Source organism: Misgurnus anguillicaudatus, chromosome 7 (genome assembly GCF_027580225.2).
Source record: "Misgurnus anguillicaudatus chromosome 7, ASM2758022v2, whole genome shotgun sequence".
Classification (NCBI taxonomy): domain Eukaryota; kingdom Metazoa; phylum Chordata; class Actinopteri; order Cypriniformes; family Cobitidae; genus Misgurnus; species Misgurnus anguillicaudatus.
Window position 1 is genome coordinate 19,763,929 of NC_073343.2, and position 19,250 is coordinate 19,783,178.

Below are 19,250 nucleotides of genomic sequence, written 5' to 3' on the forward strand. Positions count from 1 at the left end.
AAACTGCCATTTTTCTTGGAAGCCTTTGGCAATCTGCCTCCAATCTTCCTCAGTCCTGGGTGTCTGCAAAAAGAGTAAAGTAATTCTAATAGGTATGTATTGCAACTAAATAAAAAGTTAAAAGTCCAAAATCCCAACGATAAATATTAGTCTTTATATAAAAACAGCATATTCATATTTTTGCCCTCCCTTATTATTTTACACAGTATTTGAATGTTTTTTTTTGTAACACTTAAATATCTGAATGGCCGTACAGAAACTAAGCATATGAATGTGTATCCACCTTATTTTTGACTTAAAAATGGCTGCCGCAATCTTTAAGCTTCTTTGTGTAAAACTTACACTGAGCCACTAAAGCTATGGTAGTATGGTAAAGCTAAGGGACAGTAATGTGCTGTTTTGACTGGCTTGTTAATATTTAATATGAAATCCAGGAAGACCGGCATAATTTGTGCAGTAAGGGTTGCCATAATAGCTGGTACAAATGCAGTAAATCTCTATAAAACATTTGTTTTGACCATAATCCAAGTGCTGAATAAAACGAAAACAATCCTGAATAAATATTATAGTTTAAAATGTTTATTATGGTTTGTTCAAATAAGAAATGAAGCTTGACGTGTCACCATAAAAACTAAAGTAAATAAAAAATTGCTGACAAAAAAACTCACACCAGAGAGACAGTTGTGACATTTTAAACATATGCCCGAAAAGGTTACAAATTCTTGGTCTATTTCATGTACAAGCACTCGACTGACTTTCCCATTGTAAAGATACTGGTATGCCTCTGTGCTTTTATAGTTGCACATTAAAGGACAAGTTCGGTATTCTACACATAAAGCCCTGTTTTTAGATTGTTTACGATGAAATAGAACGGTTTTGACTGAAATTTGGATGCTGGCCCGAGAATTTTCGGGTGTTTGTTGTATTACCCCTACCTCTACAATGGCTGTATAGGTTCACTGGAACAATCCTCCCTAAAATGCATTAAACTTTCGTTTACAAAGACGTGAAACTCACCGAGTGGTCAGGGGTGTTCACTGATATGCTCACACAAAAATCGCTGCAAAAGATGCTTTCCAACAGGTTTGATCGTAGTTTTTGTCCAACTCCACTGACTTGTATTAGATGTGCTATGAGGTACGTTATTGCTCCGCGCCGGGAACGTTGTTTGTATTCTTGCAATTGCCAAAGGCGGATTATCGCCACCAACTGGGCTGGAGTGTCTATTATTTAAGCTCTCAACAGAAGAATGTACGGGTGTGAGGCGTTTGGACAAAACAGCTGTTGGAAAGCATCTTTTGCAGCGATTTTTGTGTGAGAATATCAGTGAACACCCCTGACCACTCGGTGAGTTTCAAGTCTTTGTAAACAAAAGTTTAATGCATTTTAGGAAGGTATGTTCCAGTGCACCTATGCAGCCATTGTAGAGGTAGTGGGTGATACAACAGAAACCGAAAATTCTCGGGCTAGCATCATATGTCCAAATTTCAGTCAAAACCGTTCTATTTCATCATAAACAATCTGAAAACAGGGCTTTAAGTGTAAAATACCGAACTTGTCTTTTAAAGACCTGCACCCCCCCAGCAACCACACTAAATGATTGAATATGTTTATATGATGTATCAGACCACTTCTTAATTTCATCCTCCCACTGGGTTATACATGGCAGGTGTAGTAAATATTTACCATAAATATGTTTTATGCGTGCTCGCACGACACTGTTTTCTACCGGCCCGGCTATTGAAACGGAAGTCTCGCACAAAAAAGGGAAATGTGTCACATCACTTACTGTACGTCCGAGTTTAAAAATTAGGTGGATAGACAGCACAAAAAGTGGCAGATTTTGTAAAACATTAAAAATTAAAATTGAATTGAATTAAAAAATTCAAAACCATTAATGCATTTGTTAATTTGTTTAAGAATATGTAGAGTTGTGTGTAGTCTATACATTTCTATTTCTTAAAGGAACGGTTAATTCGGTACATAAATCCAACTAAAATAGATTTTACAACATTGGTGTTGTAATTATACAAAAACTGTACCTTCAGATAGTCATCTTTAAGAACATGATGTAGAACATCACAAGTCTCTATAACAATCATGGAAACAGTGCTGGCCCCTATCCTGAACTGGAAACTCAGAGATTTATAGGTTTCACCTTTAAAAAGAAAATAACAATGATCCACATAAACGTACATTGAAAAATAGGAAATAAATGTTCTTAAAGCAGCCCAAAAACATACAAGCGTCTTACCAGTTGCCAGGAAACACAGTGTTACAGCAAGCCTGTCCTTTACACTGACTGCTAGCCTTAATTTGGTGTTCCGTCGTGAAATGTGAGGCTCAACTTTTGCCAAGAGATCATTGAAGTCCTCCTGTGTCATTTTGAACATCCTCCTGAACCCTTCTTCGTCCTCTATCTGTTGTTATTATTACACCACAATGAAAGTCACTGTTTATTTAGTTAGACAGAAGACAGAATTAAAACTTTCTCTGCACATACAGTAGCGCTTTGTTTTGATGTTGAAACTCTAATCTGAAGCACCTGCTTTGTTGGATATGATTGCATCTGTGATAGTGGTCATTGTTAGTGATGTTATGTGTATATACATAATTCATAAAATAATATATAATTGACACTGAGGGTAGAACGTTGAGCACGTAGCCTAAAATGTGTTTCATTTAACAACGTTTTATAACAGACCTTTATTTCCCTTTGTAAAGTGCAACGTCCACGTTGCTTCTCCATCCAGGACCTCACCCATATCCTACGCGTTTTTCTTCGTGTTTTGCTCTTTTCTGCGCAAATTACACTACAAATAAGTAACGCAAGTCTGTTGACGTCCATGTTTGTTTTGGTATAAGATCTCGCGCAGTTATGTTATCGCGAGGTTCGACCGCCATAGATGTGGACCCAAATGCACTGCAAACAGGAGAGTTTAGGCTTGTTCGACTTCATGTGGCACCGCAAGAATCGACAGCCAGATGACGTCAAAGTATCGCGAGGGCGAGACGAAATATGATTTCTTGAATCATTCTCGCGGTACTTTGACGTCATCCGGCTGTCGGTTATTGCGGCGCCGCATGAAGTCGAACAAGCCTTTTATTGGGAGCGTGCGTGCTGCAGCGAGACCACTGCAAAAATGGGCATGACATCGCTAGAGGTTCTAATAGGTATCCATTGCATACAATTGAATACAATTTTACAAAAAAAATCTTCTTTACTGTTCTATTAACGTAAATAATGTCACTTTTATCTTAGATGGTTTGAGGATGAGTCAATTACCAGCATTTTTTAAGATCATAAAATCAGGCTGTAATTCCACCATGTTGAACAGCAGAGTGCGCTGTTCGCATGCAGCCGAGAACATAGATATGTATGGCCGAGATCAGTAATCAGACGCGCACGTTTTCGGACGGTCCGCGGGCACGAGCAAAGTGGAATGCTTGTTCACGCGCTTGCTGTTGCGAAGGGGTATAGCGTCGGGAACGAGCGCGCAGCAGACAGACTGACCAGAGACAGACGTCACGAATCTGCAGAGATGCTGTACGAACAGCGAGGATAAAGACATTTACAAACCACGCCGCTGTTTATTCTCATGTCAGAGCAAAGGATACCTTACCTCGTCTTCATGGATGAACGTATCGCGTATTTATAAAATTTGACGTCCTCAATATGATTTTAAAGCTTTATTTGTGAGATTTAAAAACAACACCCGGCGCTGTACGGATCGGGATTGAGGTGAGAAACATGGATACAAACGCACGACTAAATGACATGCCGTTAGTTGCGCCTGCACTCATAGTAATGCTGATACATGTTTGGGAATTGCTTTAGTTTTTCAAGGTCGTTTAAAATTGATATTTTAGGTAAACTGAGTGTGTGTCTGTGAATGGGTTGTGTGTGTTGACTGTTGCAACGCAACACATCGAGCTGCGCGGATCACATTTCAGCACAGTGGGCCGCTGCCATTTAACCAGATCACTCTTAAACAGACCGTACATTAATATTAACCAGGTTTAAAAGATCTGAAAGTATCTGATGTATTTATTGATATTAGCTGAAATAGCTCTTTAAATTCAACTTAAATTATTAATATTCCAACCACTGCAAAATACATGCTTCATGTATTTTAGTGTCACCATTATAGCGTGGTAGGTTAGATTCAGCGGATCAATGACAGCTGTCAATCACTGTAAGCTCTGTAAAGGCAGGAAAGTTTTTTATCTATTTTTACCTTATAGAAGATGGGTCTCGAATGGGGTCTAGTGCATTTACAGTTATTCATTTGCATGGTGTTTTATTCCCAAAACTACTTACAATTAGTTGGACAAATAGTACAGGTATAGGAAAATAGGTTGAGAGTATTAGTAGGCCTATGTTGTTATATACTTGGTGGAGGTATCGATCATCACTGTTGCTTTACTGTCCACTTCTACTCTTCATATGGCTATTCTCATAGTAGGCTAATATAGATGGAGTAAGAGATTTCCCTTAAAAGCAAACTAATGCCTTGAACTCAATTTACTGTGATGGCAAAGATGTTGTATCCATATTATCCAATAAATGTTTGTATCCATGAGTGATTGTGTGAGCATGGGAAAGCTGCAAGCGACAGGCCTGACAGCTGCACCTCAGTCAACCAACAAATCAGACGGCTTGCCTAATTTGTTTTCAGATCTTTTTGGTTGCTCTTAATAATGAATGCTGTCACAGATAAAGGGAGTGCTCTAGCCTATTTCATGCATTCTGACACTAACTAAACAAAGTGTCAAAAAAGCAGTTGGACATATGATGGAATATTTCTGTGCCGAATGCACTCCGCTAGGGTTGGTACAAGTTTTGGAAAGTTTTGTTTTTCAAACATGAGAGATTCATACGTAACAATCTTGCTTTATTTCTTATATGGGCAATTTCAGTGCAGGAAGTACAGTGGAAGTCCTTATATGGGCACTTCACCTGGAATAGCACGAAATCAACGTCACCAAAGAAGTTTTTTTTGTGTGAGGAAAATGTAAGCTTGTACAGTTTACCAATGAACCCAGCATTATAGCAGCGGAGATGTGCAAGTGTATTTGTTTAAAGTAAGGACGTGCGCCGCGACTAATTTAGCAGCCGACTAGTCTAAAGGATAAATGGGCCGTTCCTGTATTAGTCGTTACTAATACAATTTAATCAAATGTATGCAAATATATTTTTTTAATAAATAGATTAGTAAGTCAGGGATAAGTGACATTAACCTTAACAATGGGGAGCAGGAGGCGTGAGAGTACCGCGACACGCCACGGGAGTTTCGCGGTTCGTATCGTGGGTGGTTTATCGCGATCGGTCGGTTCGGTTTGTAAGATCGTTACACTCCTAGTCATAGACGGTAAGTAAAACTGCATTAAATGTTTGTTTTGTTGGAAATCGTCACGTAAGTGCATATAATGTATATGATGTGAACATGTAGGGAATCATAAGTTGTCCAGACATAGTGAGATAATGTGTTTTGCTTGCTCAATGTGTTTTGCTTGCTCGCGGTACGGTATGCTTTCAGAAGCTCAGGTTTATTCGAGAATTGCAGTAGAGCTGATCTGTCTTTTATAAGACTGATACAAATAAAGACTCTTCAGAGTAGGGATGTCAATTTATGCAATTTCCCATATTCAATGATCCTTTAAATTATCGATCAAGCAATCGAATAATCGTAAACTGTAATAGTGCAATAAGCCTTTACAGCAGTGGCATAGCCAATGACATAAAAGTGTGTGTAAAAACACCAACTTGCTCACACAACTTTAAATATTTTATTTTGTCTAAATGACATGCTAGTGGGATTGTAAAATGAGTCAATGTAGTTAGTGTTTTGATAAAAATCATCAATTTATCTCGTAATGAAATTTAATAACTAATGCTGCTTTCAGACGAGCCGTGGTAGAGGAATCAAGCGCGAGTAATTTCAATGTTAAGTCAATGTAAAGATGCGTTGACGTGCGTCTGGAGGTCTCACGGTGCAAATGAGGCATGTAGCGCGGTAGACACGATTCTGCCCATTCATGCGTCTAGTTCGTGCAAATGGTGCGAATTGAGCGTTGCCGCGGGAAAAGCGTGAGTTGAAAAATTTGAACTTTGGTGAAAAAACGCTCCCGCGTTAACCAATAAGGAGCTTGCTCTAATAGTGACGTAATTACAGAAAGCAAGCGGAGTCGCAGAAGCCCCTCCCATGACGCAAATTTCTGCGTGAATGTCTCGATAACTAGAATTTTACGTGCGTCTTTCACAGTCGCATGAAAGTCGGTACGACAAAATAAAAGTTTTATTATCATCAAGTGTTATTTTTCTAGTTGTTCACCTCACTTTCCGAGTCGTTTCAGTGTTTCCCATACATTGATTTAATTGTGGTGGCCCACCACAGAATCAACACTGGCCCCCACAAATAGAATTTTCATGATTCCCATTTACATTTTTATTTCACTATTTAAAACAGCTTAATTCGGCTTAAAATATAATTTGATATATAATACAGATCAAATACAGATACAGATCAAAGAGTAGAAGTGAAACATATTTCAGGTGCCAACACTAGATCAAACGCAAACACGACATGACGACGTCACATATATGCTAATTAGCGGGTGACGTCATCACCACCACAGTCTCCTCAAAATCCTGTGGGAAACACTGCGTTTATACACTGTTTGTTGTAATATTATTTCCAAGAAGCACACGAAGGGCACTTTTTTATCACCTCAGCTTAGACCTGCAGCGTATTTTCAGCAAAGATGCTTATATTATGAAGATTTCAACTAGAGCCCGACCGATATGCATTTTTTGGGGCCGATGCCGGTACAGATATTAGAGAGTAAAAAAAGACCGATAATGATATATCGGCCGATATTCATTATGTGCATATTATAGTACAGTACACATATACTACAGTATATTATACTACTACAGTACTGTACATAGAATACACTATATACACTAACATAATATACTATATATAAATACTTTTTGCAATGATCACTCTATGATCACACCACAAATGTGGTGATCAAACACTTAAAATGACGTGACAAAGACATGTAATATAGGCAGGTGTGCTTTACAAGTTAACAATAAACTTTATTATCCAAAATGATTCTGATATAAGTGCACAAAACTGTAAATTTGACTTATTATAAATAACTTTAAAACACAAACAAAACAAAATACATATAACTTAAACCATTGTCAGTTTTAACGAGAATAATGTTATATTGGGCTTATTTTAAAAAATGGAAACTTATAAAGTCATTGTTTATTAGCTTTATGGTAAGTTATGGACTTCACAAATTAATTAAAAACTTACCGTTAAGACGACAATGCTTGAATTACTGACAACATACTGATGTAGGCTAATGTTTAATGTACTGCACAACTTTTTTATAACACGAACCCACAGTGTTCTGCCGGGACTTTAAACTTTTATAAAACTAAAGCGTCTGCTCTCCGCCTCTTTTATTTAAGAAAGGGTGTAAAGTTGTACTCCCACAGACTGCGCGTCAGTTTAAGCGCGTCTCTCTCGTCCACTTATAATCCAATCGACCAAAGCGCGTCTTAATACAAGGTGTAAAATGTTTTGAAGAAACCGCGTGACTGCCGCGGCCGCCACCTGAACTGAGAGACTGACTGAAGTGAAGGGGGTGGGGGATTGGCTGATGTCACTACAGTGAGTGACCTGAGTCGCCATTAGCAACCAATAGGGCGCACTCTGCTGGACAAACAAGTACTTACATCTTTCAAAAGCATTTAATGTGTTCTGTAAGGAACGTTCATATCGGCTTCATATCTGCGGCTAATACGCCGATACAGATATATCTGCGACATGCTCATATCGGCCGATAAAATCGGCAAAACGATAAATCGGTCGGGCTCTAATTTCAACCTTCCATTAAAAAACCCGCAACAGTGTTTAGTGTGTAGCACCTCAGCCAGTCAATAATGATGATCAAAGATATATGTTGCGGGCGTTCAGAGTGTAACGAAATTTCTTGCCAGAATTTAAGATTACATTTTAATCTGTTAATTAAAAACGGCTTCTGGTCTCCTTCCCTGTGTATAGCAGCGTTGCTATGCTAATCTTGCAGGCTACCCTGAAAAGGGGCTTTGCTTTCAGTATACTAACCGTATTTGCATTTTCTGTATCGGACCCTGTCAGATCCATTGCGGATGCCATTTTGTTGCGTTAGCAGCCAGCCTTGTCTCGCATGATGTTAAATAGCCCAGGTGTGTGTTTGGCATCGAGCATCATTATGATCATGGCTAGTTTAACTTCTGCGCCCTTGTTTCATTTTTTCACTGGCTGTAGTGTATGTGCTTTGCGCAGGCACCGCGCACGTGCTTGCTTTTTCGACAACTGTTAAGTTTTATCGATTTATTTCTTATCTACAATTAATCGATTAATTGTTAATATCCCTACTTCAGAGATATGAAGGATACAATTAGGGCTGGGCGATTTGACCTAAAATCAAAACCTCGGTTAATCTAACATTTGACATCGGTTACGATTAATAAACGATTATTTTTTTGCCTCATAGTTCACTGACAAGGTTGGAAAGTTTAGGGCACACCTTAAATCAGCCTGCAATGCAATTATTCACATTTTTCCCAAAATAACTGCATTACTGAAAAATATTATATAGACTTAACTCTATGCAGATGTTGCATGTCATTATGTACAATTGATGAAACTTTCAGAATGGGAAGTTATGAACCAAAGAATCATACAACCCTCATGACTAATTATAGACATCAGATACATACATAATAAGTTGTATCCAGATAGCATATTGTAATGAGATGAGTAGGGCAAAATACATACTTGGACTGTATCCTTTACACGTTTCTTGTATTCAATCCATTTTTTCTTAACTGGGCACTGATGTCTAAGACATTTATTCTCATCTGTAATGCTTTTGGTGTTAATGTAGACTAGAAGTTCTCCTGTTCTCTCTCTCCGTCATCTCTGAAGTGTCTAATTAAACTCACGCGGGCGCGTCTTTTTTGCGGTTTTGAGTGAGTGAGATGTGATGACATTACCCGGGCTGCTTAGAGACCCATCGGTAGATTAAACTGAGCGCGTGTGCGCAAAAAACCCGATCGCGCATTCCGTATTTTTGTCACAGGTGCCTGCACATTCGCGAGTACTTCTTAAAAAAAGTACTGTGCTTCTTTTGGGCACTAGATGATCCTGCTGCTCAGTTAAACAGTGTTTGAGTTCTCCTCCATGTTTCGCTGTGCCACTGACAGGACGGGGCGGAGTTACGCAACATCACACGCAGCAGTTTGTTTTTAAAGGTAAAGTATTAACAGGATTAAAAACCGAAATAACCGACATGATAAAATAATGTCGGTTAGAGGTTCTGAATTTCGGTTTCGGTTATTTTTCGATTAATCGCCCAGCCCTAGATACAATACAACTCTATAGTTACTTAAGATTAACATGTGATCTTTAATGTCATTACAACAGGAAAAGTATGATGTTGTTCTTCACATGTCTGTTTCAGCAAGCACCCTAAGGCCCCAATGCCTGACTCAGACCCACGTCACCGGTGTTAGAGGACAAGCTCGAAGCAGACCACAGAAGACAGGATGAGCACAGTGCTGGAGCAGACAGACATCTTGTCCACTGGCATTGTGGTAAAGGAACGATGGAAAGTAGTAAGTATGCAGAATATCTTCTAAACTACCAGCTCTAACCATACATTTTCCTGTTGGATCAGGCTGGTTTATGCTGCTTCAATTTTGGTCAAAGTTTAGAGGGTGAAATTGGTTGACCACCATGGTCTTTCTGGTGTATCTGAATGACCAAGGAAGTTCTGCTCTTTAGGCTAGTTAAGAAACCTGGTTGGGATATCCACATCTCAGGCTTTAGACCAGCACAAAATATGTTAGCGACCAGTTAAACCAACTCTTTAGCAAATATTGCTTTTTAAATTACCTAACTACTTAGAAATTTACATGGGTAGCTGTTAATTAAAGGATTTATGCCACTGTGCAAAAGCAAAGACATAGATTTACTTACTTGAAAACCTACATAATGTGCATACTGAGCACAGAATTTTGTATGTGTCTGTGTGACTGTATTCAGTCACTGTGTAGTTAATAGTGTCAGGTTGTGACTCACTCCTCACATGCCTCTCATAGTGCAGCGTGTAGTACACTCAGTAGAACATTGCTTCCTGTGACGACACATAATGTATAATCCCACCTCTCTAGAGAAAGTCAGATTGTGTCTGTACATTGAGATCTCAGGCTACTGTTGGTGAGCCAGTGGTGCCAAGGGAGATGGGATGCAAGAAGAATAAAATTGAAATGTAAAAAAGTTAATAAGACAAATAATATGCTGTGGTACAGTAGTAGACTCCTAAATGCCATACATTTGAACATTTTAAAGCTTAAAGGTGCCAAAGAATGCATTGAAATAATATGTTCAGTTGTTTTCTGATATCTACATAGAGGGTATGTGGCTTTATTAAGTGCAAAAAAGCAGGAGGGAACAATCGTGTTTGAGGCTTACGATATGTCATTACAATGTACAGATCTCTTTTTATTTATCTATAGGTAAATACAGTTTTCCATGCTATGGCACATTTAAAGTGATGCTCCAGCCAAATACCAAAATTGCCCCATGATTTACTCACCCTCAACCAATTTGAGATACATATGTCCATCATCTTTCAGACCTACACATTTGGAGTTATTTTATTAGATTTAAGTTATGTATTTAGTAGGTAAGTTGTTTTAAGGATGAATTCACTTTTTTGGAGTTTAAAGTCAGAAGTGTTCCCTGATCCATGTTTTTTACCATTATGGGGTGGTTTCGTGGACAGGGATTAGCTTAAGACAGGACTTAGCCTTAGTTTAATTAGGAAATATAACAGTTTTAACAGACATGTCTTACTGGTGTGCATTTTGAGGCAAAACAAAGGGCACTGGTGTATTTTAAGATATGTCAGTGCAAGTTGTTTTCAGTTTGGACAGCTCTTACAGTTATTTTAGTCTAGGACTAGTCTAATCCCTGTCTGGAAAACCCCCTCTATAAGGCTTGGAAGAGCAAGGATATTTACTAAAATATCCTCAAATGTGCTCGTCTGAAAGATGATGAACGTGTGTATCTCGGATTGTGGGGTAATTTTGATATTTGGTTGGAGTAACCCATTTGTTTCAAGTACAGATGTTTGGTTGCTAGTGGTTTTTGGCAAGTTACTTTACTATTGTTTCGATGTTTTGGTTGGGTTTCTAGGCAGATGCTAAACAAATGATATTCTAATCCTAAAATATTTATAGGGCCTCTCAGGGCTCTAGACTAACTTTTTGCACTGGTGCACCCAAATTTTTGACCGCGTTGCATTTAACACCGCAATTTCACAATCGCCCATGATGGTTTAATGTACAAAATAATTTTTAAAGGAACAGTATGTAGGATTGTGGCCAAAACTGGTATTGCAATCACAAAACTTGTGGCTAAAACTGCTACTGCAATCACACAACTGGTGACCAATACACAAAATTACAACATAAACATCAGTTGAGGGCTGCAACTCCACTTTTTAAATGACAATATCCTGGCCGGACCACTGTTGTCAGTGATATAAATATTTGAAATGAAAATGATTTCTTAATGTCTAGTGACATATCAGGGCCATTTTATGATTAATTGATATACATTTCTTACATACTGTTCCTTTAAATATTTAGAATATAACCTAACAAACTTTTTTCGTGCTGTCAATCCCTTTTCTGTATAGCCTTTTGCTTTATTATGTTTGTTTTAAAATCTATTTTCTAAAAATACTTTTTACTATATAGCTTTGTTTGAATCTATCATTGTAGTTTTAGGGCCCTATCATACACCCGGACATAAGTGTCTCTTGCTAGTTTCAACTCGGCACAATTGTCATTTAGCACCACATTTTTTAAATGGCAAATGCATTTGTGCCCAATTTTGCACCCATACACTTAGATCATTAAAATAAGGCCCTTTATGTTGTTGTGTGCAAGTTCGTGCTTTAGCATTACAGTTCCCAGTTGCAGAGTCATGCACTGGTCCTGTTTGATAAGCCACATCCGCAGTGATTAAAAGAACACCCGACCTATTATCTGACATTAGCATTTATTTATTCCATACCCAGAAGTGGACTAACCTTATAACATGCCAAAGAGCTGTTGTGTGGTTACTCTTCACAACACAGACAGGCTAAACATACACTCACCTAAAGGACTACTAGGAACACCATACTAATACTGTGTTTGACCCCCTTTCGCCTTCAGAACTACCTTAATTCTACATGGCATTGATTCAACAAGGTGCTGAAAGCATTCTTGAGAAATATCGGCCCATATTGATAGGATAGCATCTTGCAGTTGATGGAGATTTGTGGAATGCCTATCCAGGGCACAAAGCTCCCGTTCCACTACATCCCAAAGATGCTCTATTGGGTTGGGATCTGGTGACTGTGGGGGCCATTTTAGTACAGTCAACTCATTGTCATTTTCAAGAAACCAATTTGAAATTATTCAAGCTTTGTGGCGGATTATCCTGCTGGAAGTAGCCATCAGAGGATGGGTACATGGTGGTCATAAAGGGATTGACATTAGGGGTGTGACGAGATCTCGTGCGACGAGATCTCGCGAGATTGAATGTGTCTCGCGAGATTAAGTGTGTCTCGCGAGATTTCTTGTGTAGGTGAAATTCTGGCCGTTTCTCAAATAAAAGACTGCATCCTTCGGAGGTCGAATTTTTAAACTGCATTTACTTCATAAAGACTGTCTTATTAGAGACTATTAACAATTATAAAGTTTACTAATAATTTAGTTAATCGCAAATTGTTGTAATATGCTCACGACTTGCGAATGTAATGCTCAGTTAATGATCTGAAATAAACCTTAATGACGTATGCAGCCTGCATATGCGACCTCCGGAGGATGCAGCTTTCTGTTTGACTCTTTTAGGGGCCAGTTACACCAAAAGCGTTTAAGGGCTGGTTATACTCGCGCTTTGGTCCGCAACGCAAGCCTCCGCGGATCGCGCGCGCGTCTCACCAAACTGACGAGGCGTTTATAGTTAACGCACTCACTGTTGCACTATTTTTTGAACCACCAGGCGGCGGCGCGAGCAATAAAGTCAACAAACACAAAGAAGAGGATAGAAGAAGTCGTCCGCTGGAACAACCCTAGTGCTTTTAACATTAGAGTTTGATATGTATAAATATGAGAACATGAATAAAACAACAATCTTTTAAATATGTCTTTATTAAACATTATCATTTCATTAACGTTTTTACTAAACAAACAGTACAGACATCTTAAGGTTTGTATTTTATTCCTCATCCAGTGGTTCATTCTATACAAATATAAGCCAAACATTGTGAATCATGTAAAATAATTCGTGTTTTAAACTGCGAAGTTTCCATACTTTACTTCCAGAGTGTCAGATAAAGATAATACATTGTTTTGCTTGGATTGATCAAAGAGATATGTCACAGGCTTGCCTGCTCGGACAGAATCGCCTCGAGTTCGGTCATTTTCGGATGCGGAGCCGCGCGGAAAGTTACAAAAAATGCCGTGCACAGCGCCACGCGAAATGGGGTCTCGCGCACCCAACGCGCGCGACCGCCCACTCCCCGTTGACCTAATTTTTGGCGCGCGCACCAACGCGCTCTTGCGGACGCGGCGACCATAAACTAGGCTTTATGGCAGTTGCAGTCGCCTTTTTTAAATGATATTCTATGGGCAGGGAGCGTTTGCGCGCTGTTTATGTGCGCTGGGCGCCTTGCGGTTATTGCCGGCGGCCGCAGCACGCACCTTTGAAGGAACGCTGAGAGCGGAGAAGCGCCCGACGTCATTCGCGTCTTTCCATTGTCCACTCGAATGAGGGGAGATGCGGGCCTTGAAGGGCACGTTATAGTCGTGCGTAGGTCCTACGGCGTAGCAGCGACGGCGTAGGTTCTGCGTTGGTTTTCATTTATACTTTTGCGTCGTCGACGTGCAAACACACGCGCGACCGCTGGTAGGCAATATCCACGCGTGTAACCACAGTAGCAACACAAACGTGAAAGAAGAAGCTGCTTAGCAAGTTAACCCACAAAAGAAGAAGAAACAGCAACTTGTTGTGTATGATTTGAGAAGACCAGCAATGATGGAAGTAAATAAACAGTGACTTTTGATGCAGTTTGAGTTAAATCACTCCTCAACTTGGCTCATCTTTGTTTTCACCGTCACAAACGAAAATACCTATGACGCAGTTTTTTTACCTGACGGGAGGGGTTCTGGTGGACCAATCACAGCGCTTGCTGTCCGCGTAGATCTGACGCGCTGTTAAAATTTTTGTGAGGTGCGCGTCAGGCTACGCAGAGCTACGCACAGGCTACGGCGTAGAACCTACGCACGACTATAAATCGCCCTTAAGCCGAAAGTATACTAGGGACGTCCGCGTATGCGAGCCGTCCGCATGACGTCATTTTCGTCATCAAGAGGGTCCGCGGGCGGCCGCGCGGACCGTCCGCGTGTAGCCCAAAATTTGAGACCGCGCGGACAGTGCGCGTACAGTCCGCGTACAACAGCGCATGCGCGTGAACATATTTAGACAGGGCACTCCACTATAAACAATTATACAAAGGAAATAGACAGCATTTGCACACCCACTATCGTTTTTCTTCTTTAACTGTTACTTCTTCCAAGAACAGAAAGCCCTGGAGCACGTTTGTTTGATTTCTGTTCTTTGTTGTCTTATTGTTTGTTCTAAACTGTTATTATGTAATTTTAAAGGCTACTGCTCACTTGGGTCTATTTTTATTACCCAAAATAGCAAATGACTTCATTATCAGTTAGTAAAATAATTGTTGGGGCCAGTCCTTGATTAGTTAAAACATTTAAAAATAACATGATTTCAGTTTCTTATTCATTTATTTTATCATCGTGGGTTTCTTAAAAAGTGTAAAAATATCGTCTCGTTCTCGTGAACCCAATCCCGTGTCTCGTCTCGTCTCGTGGATTAAGTGTCTCGTCACACCCCTAATTGACATGGTCAGAAACAATGCTCAGGTAAGCCGTGGCATTTAGACAATGCCCAATTAGCACTAAGGGGCCTAAAGTATGCCAAGAAAACATCCCCCACACCATTACACCACCACCAGCCTGCACAGTGGTAACAAGGCATGATGGATTCATGTTCTCATTCTGTTTATGCCAAATTCTGACTCTACCATCTGAATGTATCAACAGAAATTGAGACTCATTTGACCAGGCAACATTTTTCCAGTCTTTAACTGTCCAATTTTGGTGAGCTCGTGCAAATTGTACGATTTGTAGTGGAGATGAGTGGTACCCGGTGGGGTCTTCTGCTGTTGTAGCCCATCCGCCTCAAGGTTGTGCATGTTGTGGCTTCACAAATGCTTTGCTGCATACCTTGGTTGTAACGAGTGGTTATTTCAGTCAAAGTTGATCTTCTATCAGCTTGAATCAGTCGGCCCATTCTGCTCTGACCTCTAGCATCAACAAGGCATTTTTCGTCCACAGGACTACCGCATACTGGATGTTTTTCCCTTTTCATACCATTCTTTGTAAACCCTAGAAATGGTTGTGCATAAAAATCCCAGTAACTGAGCAGATTGTGAAATACTCAGACTGGCCCATCTGGCACCAACAACCATGCCACGCTCAAAATTGCTTAAATCACCTTTCTTTCCCATTCTAACATTCGGTTCGGAGTTCAGGAGATTGTCTTGACCAGGACCACACCCCTAAATGCATTGAAGCAACTGCCATGTGATTGGTTGACTAGATAATTGCATTAATGAGAAATTGAAAAGGTGTTTCTAATAATCCCTTTAGGTGAGTGTTTATTGAACAATATTATTTCTATAATAATGTATTGCATGACGTATTGTTTTTACGATAATCTGTAATTCTGTTATTATGCAGTAGTTGGCGCTCAAAATGTGGTGTTTTTAAAGAAAACTACCCATATTTAAAAGATTGTAAAAAGAGAACAAATTATTTTTTTTCTAGGTTGGTTTGTTTGTAAGCAGATGGTCTGTTATTTCATTTGATATTTGTATGTTATATTATATATATATATATATATATATATATATATATATATATATATATATATATATATATATATATATATATATATATATATATATATATATATATATATATATATATATATATATATATATATATATATATATACATATATTATATGTTTATAGAAGAAAATTTTTCTGGAAGGCATTTTGTAAAACTTTTGTAAAAATCACAGAAAATGCTGGTGGGCAACTTAAAAAAAAAAAAGGCTGGCAGGGAATGAGTTATGTAAGCTTTCCAAATCTCCAATACCTATCATGATCATCGTGTTATTTTAGATTGATAACTGCTGGGCTGTCTTTGTGTATGTCCGTTATCAACTAGTCCAGGCTACCTGCCATCATCATCCATATCTTGCTGTTATGGAAATATAATTAATAACGTATGATGCTATTGAAAGCTAAGTCAGGCTTGTTATATGTCTGGACAGAAAAGTGCACTCAGTACTTAAAGACATCACATAATATATACATTTAAAGATGTTTACTTTCAAATACGAAGTTAAATCATTCACTGGCTTCCTTGTTTACTTGATGAGGTACGAGTAAATGTCCGGGTAAGACACCTCTGGCCACTGGGCAGGGTTGTTACACCAATTTGATGCTGTAAGAATGAAGGGACATGTTTTTAAATTGACCAAATTAAGTTTGTGGATGTATCTTTAATGCTCTATGGCAGGCAGGGTGGACAAATAATAACTTGACATGTTAAATCTGAGTGATTTCTTAAAGGAATAGTCTACTCATTTTCAATATTAAAATATGTTATTACCTTAACTAAGAACTGTTGATACATCCCTCTATCATCTTTGTGCGCGCACGTAAGCGCTGGAGCGCGCTGCGACGCTTCGATAGCATTTAGCTTAGCCCCATTCATTCAATGGTACCATTTAGAGATCAAGTTAGAAGTGACCAAACACATCAACGTTTTTCCTATTTAAGACGAGTAGTTATACGAGCAAGTTTGGTGGTACAAAATAAAACGTAGCGCTTTTCTAAGCGGATTTAAAAGAGGAACTATATTTTATGGCGTAATAGCACTTTTGGGAGTACTTTGACTCGCCTGAAATGTCCGCTCCCCTTCTCCCTCTCATAATGGGAGAGGGAGGGTGTTACTGCGCCGAGTCGAAGTACTCCCAAAAGTGCTATTACGCCATAAAATATAGTTCCTCTTTTAAATCCGCTTAGAAAAGCGCTACGTTTTATTTTGTACCACCAAACTTGCTCGTATAACTACTCGTCTTAAATAGGAAAAACGTTGATGTGTTTGGTCACTTCTAACTTTATCTCTGATTGGTACCATTGAATAAATGGGGCTAAGCTAAATGCTATCGAAGCGTCACAGCGCGCTCCAGCGCTTACGTGCACGCACACAGATGATAGAGGGATGTATCAACAATTCTTAGTTAAGGTAATAACATAATATTGAAAATGAGTAGACTATTCCTTTAAGTTATTCACACCTGCCGGCTGTGTACGGACGTTGCTTTTACCCACTGAGCAACTGTGCCGCCCATCCAAGCAGTTTACCAATGATATTAACAAGCACTACTGCTTAGCCAAAAATATCAAAGAAAGCAAAAATGTACAGAATATTTATTATTATTATTATTATTATTATTATTATTATTATCTTAATCCTGTTTTTGCTTTTCTCATCAGCTGAAAAAAATAGGTGGTGGTGGTTTCGGGGAGATCTACGAGGCTCTGGACCTAATGACCCAGTGCAGCGTAGCTCTGAAAGCAGAGTCAGCCCAGCAGCCTAAACAAGTTCTGAAGATGGAGGTGGCAGTGCTAAAAAAACTTCAAGGTAAATTGTAATCTATGAATTACTAATCTACATACTTTCTGTAACTGAGTACAGATCAAGACATACCTGAGCTCTCAAAGAGGAAATTTTAAGCTTAAAATACAGAAGAGCAGTGTTTCTGTGCTTCACAGAATTGATTTCAAGCTTGCAATCAAACTCTGTGTTCTCTTCTTTTGTTCTGGGCAAATGATCAACAAATCAATTAGAGTCCAGCAATGACACCATCATTATCCTGTTTCCCTTTACAATCTCTCTCCATTATAACCTCTCCACTCTGCTTATGAAAAAAATCAATGTACATTGGCTGTAATGTGGCTGTGTGATAGAACAGAGGGGCTTTTATCTCTTCCTGAGGGAAAAGACTTCTGGAGGTAACTGGAGATCTCTCTCTGCTCCACACCCTCTTATCTCAGAAGAGATGTAAACAAAACAGAACCCTACTAGCAGTGACATACACATGATGTGACATGACATCTTTTTTTTTTATTTAGGGACATCTTTCTTTGCTACTGTATTTCTTTAATATAAGTTACCTTTTTTATAGGGATGCACGATATATCGGCCAACATATCGTTATCGGCCGATAACTGCTTATTTTAATATTATCGGTTATCGGTCTGATAGCAAAATTAGGCCGATAAATGAAAGCCGATAAATTATGGATAATTTTGGTTTGTTGAACCACTTCACTTGCTGGCCATGTGAAGTTTTGATTGGTGCTTTCTGTGACATAGCACAAAGATGACACGTGTTGCGGGCTTAAGAAGAGTATACTAGTCTAGCGCAAAGACAAGATGTCCGCAGTCTGGGAGTTTTTCATTGTGAAAATAATATGAATATTTATCGGCCTATATATATATATCGGTTATCGGCCCCCAAATATAAAGAGTTATCGGTATCGGCCAAAATTTTACATATCGGTGCATCCCTACTTTTTTACTTAAAAGCATGAGGAACAATGGTACAAAATAGAACTATTTAATTCCGATTTTTAGCAGAACTGTATATGACAATACATAGGATATATGCAGACACAATGTAGTCAGATAAAGTGCTCTTTTCTCTCATTTCAGGAAAAAATCATGTTTGTCGATTTGTTGGATGTGGCCGCAATGATCGCTTTAATTACGTTGTCATGGAACTTCAGGTAAATTCTGATTGACAGTATACTGTTTATGCATTTGATCTGTCTTTTATTTCATCATCATATAAGAGTGGATTTGTGATCATTTATTGCTCAAAATTTTTATGTTTAATTTACTGTAATTTAGTTCACATGCAGACAATTAAAGCAATTCCTTTAAAGGAGTACTCCACTTTC

The 19,250-nt window shown here is 38.9% G+C and overlaps 1 protein-coding gene across 2 annotated transcripts in view; it reads left to right on the forward strand.

The window, feature by feature from the left end:
- The first annotated feature begins 3,368 nt into the window (after positions 1-3,368).
- LOC141365317 (tau-tubulin kinase 2-like) overlaps positions 3,369-19,250 on the forward strand; it is a 35,563-nt gene continuing 19,681 nt past the window's right edge. For both annotated transcript variants that reach the window (XM_073869522.1, XM_073869523.1), the window contains exons 1-4: positions 3,369-3,742; positions 9,532-9,685; positions 17,782-17,929; positions 19,003-19,076. In XM_073869522.1, coding sequence (XP_073725623.1) covers positions 9,617-9,685; positions 17,782-17,929; positions 19,003-19,076 — 291 coding nt within the window. In that variant the 5' untranslated portion in view covers positions 3,369-3,742; positions 9,532-9,616. The remainder of the gene's footprint in view (positions 3,743-9,531; positions 9,686-17,781; positions 17,930-19,002; positions 19,077-19,250) is intronic.